At 43.0% G+C, this 9054-nt stretch overlaps 1 protein-coding gene across 1 annotated transcript in view; it reads right to left on the reverse strand.

Annotated features, from left to right (window-relative positions):
* Positions 1 to 8319: 8319 nt before the first annotated feature.
* Positions 8320 to 9054, reverse strand: part of C13H1orf68 (chromosome 13 C1orf68 homolog) — a 1059-nt gene continuing 324 nt past the window's right edge. The window contains exon 2 of the mRNA XM_046682587.1: positions 8320 to 9032. Coding sequence (XP_046538543.1) covers positions 8527 to 9032 — 506 coding nt within the window. The 3' untranslated portion in view covers positions 8320 to 8526. The remainder of the gene's footprint in view (positions 9033 to 9054) is intronic.

Consider the following 9054-nt stretch of genomic DNA (forward strand, 5'->3'; position numbering starts at 1 on the left):
TTGGGAAATAAAGTAGGAAAAAAAGAAAAAAAAAGATTGGCAACAGTTGTTAGCCTAGGTGTCAATCTTTAAAAAAAAAAAAAAAAAAAAACACCTAGCTAATGCCCAGCATGTAGGAGATGCTCAATGGTTTTTACCTGCATCTGTGATAAATATCAATAAATATACTCATAGCTGTTCATAAGATGACTCCATCAAACATCCAACGGCCCAGAAATACCCTGAGGATGTGAAACTGTATGATAATTCAAAGGTCATAGGCATTGGAAGTATGTAGATCCTCTTTTCTTATCTCTGTTGAGAAAGTAGCTCAGATCTTTAAAGGTGCAGTGCTGTCTGATGCCATACTCCTTAATAATGTGAAGGATGGAACTGCCGGAAACATAAATATCTGCTTTGAGAAACTACTCCATAGTCCAGGTGTTTAATGCAGCATTTCTATAAACACAGATCACAATGTCAAACAGTGACACAAGCACATACACACACACACACACACACACACACAGAGTGGAGCTCTATAATCAAATTATTTTAGAAGCATGAGGTTTTATAAAGTAAAACTGCTTTCTCTGCAGGCAGACTTTTCAGACCCTTATTATGTAATCACACACATGAATAGTCATGAAGATCATTACAGTGCAAAATTTGAAACAACGCATTGTTTCCTGACATATTTAAGCATACAAACCTTTCTTTATGGCAAATTTTATGGGGCTTGTGTTCTGAGGAACAGAATTTAGGATGCCCGGATCTCACCTGCAGGTTCGAGTAGTAGTGGGCCAATATTATTCAGATAAACCATCCTAATAAAAACAACTGAAATTATGAATAAAAATCTACATATTTATATTCACATATGAATATATATGTACATACATAATATATATACACACATATATAATGTATATATATACATACATATACTATATATGTACATATATATTCCTTACTCTCACATGTGTATGTATATATATATATGTGTGTGTGTGTACACACACACACACATAGTAGTTACAAATATGAATTACTAGGCAAAAACTAAAGAGAAAATAAGAACCAGAGTGATTAGCAGAGTAAACAAGCTGCTTTTGCCCTAAGGGTAAAATCTACCTGGTGAGAAGGACAAAAAGCAGAGCCCAGACCCCACAATGGGAGAGGTCTAAATGAGGACCCTCCCACAGTCAGCTGGGCTTTCTCAGAGTAAGGCTGAATCAAAGGGAAACAGCTGCTCAGACTCGTTGCCCCACTAAACCTTCATAAGCGTCTTAAAAAGGAAATACCTGGGGACATAATGACTCTGGATTTGCCTCCACAGGGAGAGCCTTTCTCCTTTGGGTTAGAGTAAGTGCTAATGAGCATATAATCAGAAATCTCTCCCTAACATTAAGAGGGTTAGTCAATTCCACAGCCAAAGCAATGGCAGCCCAATAACAATCACTTAACTCATTGGCTAAAGTAGTTTTAGACAATCACACAACCTTTGATTATCCGCTTGCTGAACAAGAAGGCATTTGTGCAATAGCAAATATCATGTGGATAAACACACCTCTGGATAAGTAGAAACTCAATTACATAAGAGCAGAGAACAAGTGCAATGGTTATAACAAATTTCACCTGACTCTCCATGGTCCTTTGATTTGTTCAGCTGGCTATCTTCAGGTCCAGGTTCCTGGTTTAGAACCATCATACAAACTGGATTAATCATATTATTTTTTAATTCTGCTTTGTATAATTATGTTTTAAAGCTTGTACCTGTCGCCTGTCAAACCTCTGCAGAAATGATGCAACGAATAGAATGATGTTGGCTCAATGCTTTGAGCTGATTGCCAATGCTTAAAACATTGACAAGATTTGATCTCAAGAGTAAAAATGCCTGAGAGTTTCTCCCTTCTACTTTCCTTGTTGCTCAAATGGGACCTCAAACTGTTTTCTATCACTATGTACTTTCTCTCCGAGATGGGACATGACATCCAGGAAAGGTCCTTCCTGGCGCCAAGGGACAAAACATAATTCTACTAAAACTGGATAACTGACTCTTGATCAGTGATACTTTCAAAGAAAGATCTTGATCAAAAAGAGGAAATGTGAAAATGAACAAAGGAAATCTAAATCAAAATGGAGTCGGAAAGCCATGAAGGGAAGACTCCAATGCACGGATCACTCACCACAGCTTGCAGGCCCAGCAGGAGGAAAGATTTCCTTCTGACCCAGAAACAACAAGCTGCCCACCACTTGAAGCCAGTGAAAAACTGCCACAGCCTTCCCTAATTTCTTCCCAAAACCTAATAAAAGCTGACTTCCGTTTGTCGTCACGCACTTGCCTATGGTTTGCCACAGTTTGCTTGTCCTGAATTGCAATTCCTCCTCTATTCCCAAATAAACACATTTTGGCTAGCTAAAAGCCCTTGTTATTCAATTTTTAAGGTCAACAGGATATAATGGTGAATAAGATACACAAGACCCTTGCCTTCAGGATGTTTCCACTCTAGTGGGAAGGCAAAATGTTAAACAAATAACTATGTGATTAGGTAGTAAAGTGGTCTAGGAAGCAAAATGAAGCAGGGTAGGGTGAGAAGCTGGGGCAGGGCTCTACCTGAGTCTGGTGGTCGGAGGTGTGGTATGTGGAATGCTTAGCGCTGACACAGGCTCAATGAAAAGTAGACGGTATTTAGCTTGACATTTTTCTGTCTAAAAAGTCCATAGAAGTTATGCTATGAGTCTTCTCTAGTGTTCCCTGGGTAATGACCAGATTCAAACAATCCAGGAAATTCCCATAGAATAGACACATAAATGAGGAAGATTTGTATCTTTATTTGACAAGAATAGATTGAATCCCACCCTGTGCTAGGCTCTGGGGACATCAACTCAAATAGTACCAGCTCCTACAGGGTGCCGAGTCTAATAGGTTAAGAATAGGTCTCCCAGCAGAAGGCCCATGTGAGCTGAACATGAGTTCTGGCCACGAGGATCTTTGAGAATACTAATCACTATCTGCCTTTCTCAGCCCTTTGGAACTATACATATAATTACACCCCCTTTCCTTCCCCCTGTGGCCCAGCCCACTCCAACACCTACCTGTCCCACACAGCCAACTTGCTAATTAGGTCATCAGCAACCATCAGCTGGGTGGAGATGCTTACACCAATGATAAGGAATGACATTTGATTATGACATTTTCCCTAGCCAACTTCTGTCTGAAGACCTGGCCTAGAGTCCTCCTTCTTATCAAGCACTGAGTCCAGGACAGGAGCTGTTACCGGGGTGCCCCACTCCCTATGCCCTTTTAAGGGATGTGACCGGTTTTCCACCAAACCATTAGCCCGTTTCCATTTTCTCGTAAAGATACTTCTCTGAACTTTGAGGAAGATTCAAAAAATTGGAAGTGTGGACTGTCAGAACTACAAAAGTCCCTTAGTGATCATCTCACCCAACTTCCTCATTTCATAGAGGAGGACATTGAGACCCAAAGAGGTGAAATGGCTTATCCAATGTTACAAAAAGAATTGTGACAGAGCTGGGATAAAAACAGAGGTGGGAGAAGCTGGGAGACAACAGTCATTTGTAACGTCAGGCTACACATTTTCATAATTTTATCCATAAAGAAAACCTTCTCTTGTTGCCTTTTATTTTACAACAACAAAATTTCAAACCATGAGAATCCCTAACAGTTTTCATCTGATGTGATCGTCCTTCTCTCAAATTACCTTTCAGATTTACTGACAACACTCCTCCGACCAGGAAGAGGGAAATGGCTTAATGTAACGTGGACCTAATATGTGCTGGGCACTATTTTAGGCAGTTTTATGAGACACGATCCCTCTGAGTGGAAGGACCAAATAACTTGTCTGAAGTCGTAGGGTCAGGAAATGGACGCGTAGGACTCAAAAGCCCCGATCTTACCACAACACTGGCTGTTGCTCTCCCCACACGCACCAGGCAGTTCAGATCAGTCATCTCATTGTTCAGATAAGAGAAGCATCATGTGTTAAGTGATTAGCACAGTGTCCAGCACACAGTAGACCCTCAATAAATAAAAGGCAATTCCCTCTGTCCTTCCCTGTAGGTGTCAAGAATAGATCTGAGTCATTTTTCTTATGAGTATTTAATAATATTGGCTATACATTCATATACAACATATAATTTAAGATACAAAAATCTAGATGTATATGACTATATTTTTATTTATTAATTTTGGGAAATATTATGGAGTCTCTCTGTATGTGTTAGCCTCACTTGTCAGTAATATTCGCATGGGCATTTTCCTGAAAGAGAAAACATCATTGAAAACTATCCTGTTTCTGGGAAGTGGGGCTAAGATTCTACTCGTAAGATTTTTCTATTCCGGAAAAATTTTGCTGAAGCAGAGTCATAGTAGACCCCAGGAGAGCAGCATCTCAGCCTATCCATGGAATCTTCCAGGCCTCCCAGGTGTTTGGTTCCACGTTCTGGACTTGCTGTTCTCTTTAAATCATTCATAGTTAAGTCCTCTATAAATATTGTAGAGGGACCAGGAGTCAGGAAGTCTGGATTATTTTACATGAGAAATGCCACATCAAGATTTTTTAAATTATAAACAACAAGATATGGTAGAACTTTTGATTAGCCTAAAAGTGTCCTGAAACTGAATATTCTGAAGTTCTTTAACCCATCAGTTTTAGAGATAAGAGCACCAGCATTGTGCAATGTGAACATCACTGTGCCAGGAGGCAAAGCCCACCTGACATTGGCACTTGAGTGTGCTTTACTCAAGTTGACATTTTCTTTTTTTTCTTTTGTTTTTGCTGAGGAAGATTCACCCTGAGCTAACATCTGTTGCCAATCTCCTCTTTTTGTTATGTGAGCCCCCACCACAACATGGCCATTAACAGATGAGTGGTGTGAGTCCAAGCCCAGGAATTGAACCCTGGCCGCCAAAGTGGAATGCGCCTAACTTAATCACTAGGCCACTGGGGCTGGCCCCTCATGCCGACATTTGATAGCTGTGCAAACTAGACCCAGAGAGGAATAGCTACACACAGCAGGGCTAAGAGAGAACCAGATAAGCTAATGCTAGTGGGCAATTGTTTTAGATTACCCCTAATATGCTCTAAAAATATTAATTTCTTTCTGCAGAGAACAATAAAATTTAATAGGCACAAATTATATGGTATCACTGCCTATTTGAAACCTTGCATTGGCTCCGTTTGACTCCATCGATATCTCCACTAACACTATCGTAGCAGGACCCCACCCTCCTGCCCCTTCTGCCTCACCTTTCACTCTCTCCCATCAGCGCCTTACTCTTGTTAGACTCTCTTCTCCCACAGAGGCTCCTCCATGCTCTTGCCTCTGTCTGGAGGTCTTCCCTCACTGCTCTAGGATCAACTCCTACTCAATGTGGGGATCAAGTACTTTCTGAGAGAAGTATTTTCTGATCTCCTTGACCAGGTAAAGTTTGCATATTGCGGGCTGTCAGGGCACCTGGTACCCCTCCTTCATAGCTGTGCATCTTTACACGTATTTACGGGATTGTTTGATTGTTTATTCTCCCTCTGCTGTAAACGCCAACTCAGTAGAGATGGTGCCTGGAACAAAACAGATGTTCGATAACCATTTATTAAATGAATGAATGAAAACCACACATAAAAGTTACTTCTAGACCTTCCATACTGGCCAAGTTAATGAGAGCTTCTCAAGTCCTGATGTCAGGCTGCTCAGTCTCCTGAGGCCTGTGTATGGGATCTCCACTGCCATGTGCTGGGGCACACTGGGCGGTGCTCCTGGGCACAAACTCTGGATGCCTCGAAAGCCTAGTTTCCATCAGCCGCTGCTTCTCTTTACATCGTCTTGTCTACGTGTACACCTAACAATCGGGCAGGGCTCTTCCAAAGTTCTGGAGATACCGAAAGATATTTCTGTTCCACTCCACCTTATGCCTCCAAACTTAGCCCCCTGTTTCATGCGGATCACGGACTTTGATTTATTTGTTTCAACATGAGATTAACTGTCTGGGGTCTAGGTGGTGGTTATACAGGTGCATTCATTAAACAATACACTTATGATGTGTACTTTTCTGTAAGTGTGTTAGATTTCAATATAAAGCTTTAAAATGTCTTTAAAAAGACCTTAATAACAACTTATATAGTAACAAGAGACACACAGAGTGAGACAGAGGCAGAGAGAAAGAAAGACAGAGGGAGAAAGATGGGCAGAGAAAGAAAGAGAGAGAGAGAAAGAAATCAAAACATATCATAAAGGGCAATAAGGGGGTGGTTAAATAAATTGTTGACTAGCCTCACTATGGAAATATGAGAAAACAAACAGCAAAAAGAGCAAGATAGAATTACATGCACTAACCAAAATTGATGTCCAATGTTCAGTTATTAAATGAAAGCAGGTAATCATGGAGCAATATATATTGTGATTCTATATAATAAGGAGGGCACATCTTTAAGGTAGGCGGTCGGTGGAGATTTATCAATGTGTGTGTTTCTCCTTGCCTTTCCTTCTACTCACAGTCCCTCCCAAAGAGAATTATGTGTTTGCCTTTTAAGCTTTATAATCCCTCTGTCCTCGCTGTACAAACTCAACAGAATGGGCTAGAGGGACGGTTATAACAGCTGGAGCAAAAAGAAGAGGTTTTTGTCCCTCTGGAAAAGAGCATCCCAGTATCAAGTGAAGTATAGAGAAAACTAATAAATGAGCCAGAGAGACTCAGGCTACACAACCAAGACCAGACCTGAGTCAGGTGGGGGAAGGCAGGACAAGGGCAGGGAGAGAAGGAGCTGAAAGAAGCCACGAGGTCTGGATGTTGGACAGCATTCTGGGCATTTAGTGACAGGCCCCTGAGCAGCTGTGCGATGCGGGAGGATTAAGACGAGAGAAAATGGGATTTCTGGAAATATGTTATAAATTATGAAGTGGATTCCCTACAATATTTTTGATACATCAACCTAGGCTTGGCTTTTTGGATGCCATTCTCTGCAGAAACTAGACCACAGGGGCTTCTGGAATTTTTTTTAGCCCTATGTGGTTTATGTATACACCATACACAAAGGTCTAGATGGATATAGTCCAAACTCAGTACGATCATCCCTGGAAAAGGGTATGGAAATAGAAGTTGAAAGGTAACTTTTATTTTTATCCATAAATTTCTGTACTATTATAATTTTAACATAGTTCATGCTATTTATCTACTTTTTAAATAGTAAAGTTTAAAAAGGATTACATGCTCATTTTAATTGCAGAAAAGCAGCAATTGACATCCTACATTGTGGCTGTCACTTCGTGGTACAAAAAGAAATTGTAGTCCTGGGCAAGGCTATTCCCAGCTTTCAGCGGGTGTCCAGTAACTGGGCTGCAAGTTTGTGGGGTTTGGATGGAGGCATGGAGCACGATTTGGGGAGCCACAGGTGATTTAGATGTTCAAAGGCAGATGACTTTCTGTGAGTGCCCCAGGGTGACCCAACAGAGCTGGCTTAGAAACAAACGTGAGATTCTCCGCTCTCATTCATCCATTCGTTTGTCCATTCACCAACCATATTGTCTCCTATGCCCATGCACCGGGCCTGGTGGGGTTGCTTTGAACAGTACTTATCCCTCTATCTATTTGTTTAGTGTTGGGGTTTACAGTTTCTAGTTATAACAACCCACTCCAAACCCACCAAGATTAGCAAAGCAATGCAGGAGGAAGTGCTGATGAGGAAGGGTGCCTAGCCTTGGGACACAGATGCTTATCCCAGGAGGCTCACCTTCCTCCTGGAGACTGCCCACTCACCACCAGGATGTCTCCCTGGGGCTGACACAGGGAATGTCTACCTGCCTCAGGGGAGTCCTAGCCTCCTCCCTCAGGCCTTTCCCCAGTGGCTGCAGGAGAGCAAGCCCATCCGGTGAGAAAATGTAATCCATGAAGACACCATGGGTCCAAGCCGCTCGCACAGCAGCAGGGACATCATCCCGTGATGCTCCTGAGCACATCTGGTTGCACAATCCCTTCAACAACCGGGAAGATGAACTCTGAATTTACGCACAGCAAGCATCCTACCATGAGAGCCTCGTTGTGGCCAAACCCTCTCCTCAGACTGAGCAGAGGGCAGGAAGGAGGCATCCCTCAACTCCAAAATCTCCAGCCTCGGATCCTACTAACTTGATGGGGAAGTTTATTCACAGCATCCCAGAACACATAGGGATCCCAGGTTGGGATCTTACCGACTCAGTCTGCTTGTTCACATCCATGCAGACGAGCTCTCATCTTGTTGAGAAGCAAGAATAAGAGGGGAAGGCAGAAGAATTTCTGATAGAAAAGGATGAATATGGACCACACAGACAGACAGGAAATCACTGTGAATTGCATTCAGAGCTTTATTCTTGCCAAAGTTTAGGGGTTGCACTAACTCTGGCAGGCTGCCTTGATAAAGAAGCAAAGTACAGAGGTGAAGCAAGGAGGTTCTACATCATTGGGAGTACAGGACAGAGGCCAGAGGCTGGTGAAAGTTCCGGAAGGTAGAGCAGGGCAGTGAATTGTGGAGCAGGGCTGTTCTGTGTTTAACAGCAGCAGTCGTCCTCGGAATCACAGCATGCAGGACCACAGGACCTCATGGGAATAATTCCCAAACAGCAGCACCCCGAGTCGCAGCCCCCGGAGCCACAGCACCCGGAATCCTCACAGCAGCCAGATGAGCCTGAGTTGCAGTCCTGGGGCCGCTGGATCCAGCGTCTAAGAGGACTCACCCCGAAGGTCCGGGGCGCCAGGGAGCAATAGCTAGTAGAACAGGGAGCAGAGCATGGATCAGGGACACAGCACTGCCCAGCCGAGCCATTTGCAGGAGCCTGAACGTAGTAGGTCTGACAAGGAGAAGGGCGCTGGACATAGCACACCTGGGTCTGGCAGGGGGCTGGACATTTTACATAAGTTGTCTGGCAGGGAGCAGGGCACTTCACATACGTCTGACAGGGAGTTGGGCATTTCACGTGGGCTGTCTGGCACGGAGCTGGGCACTTGACATACGTCTGACAAGGAGTTGCACATTTCACATAGGTTTGCGTTGGGCCTGGAGCTGGGCATTTCACATA

The sequence above is a fragment of the Equus quagga genome, chromosome 13 (assembly GCF_021613505.1).
Source record: "Equus quagga isolate Etosha38 chromosome 13, UCLA_HA_Equagga_1.0, whole genome shotgun sequence".
NCBI lineage: Eukaryota > Metazoa > Chordata > Mammalia > Perissodactyla > Equidae > Equus > Equus quagga.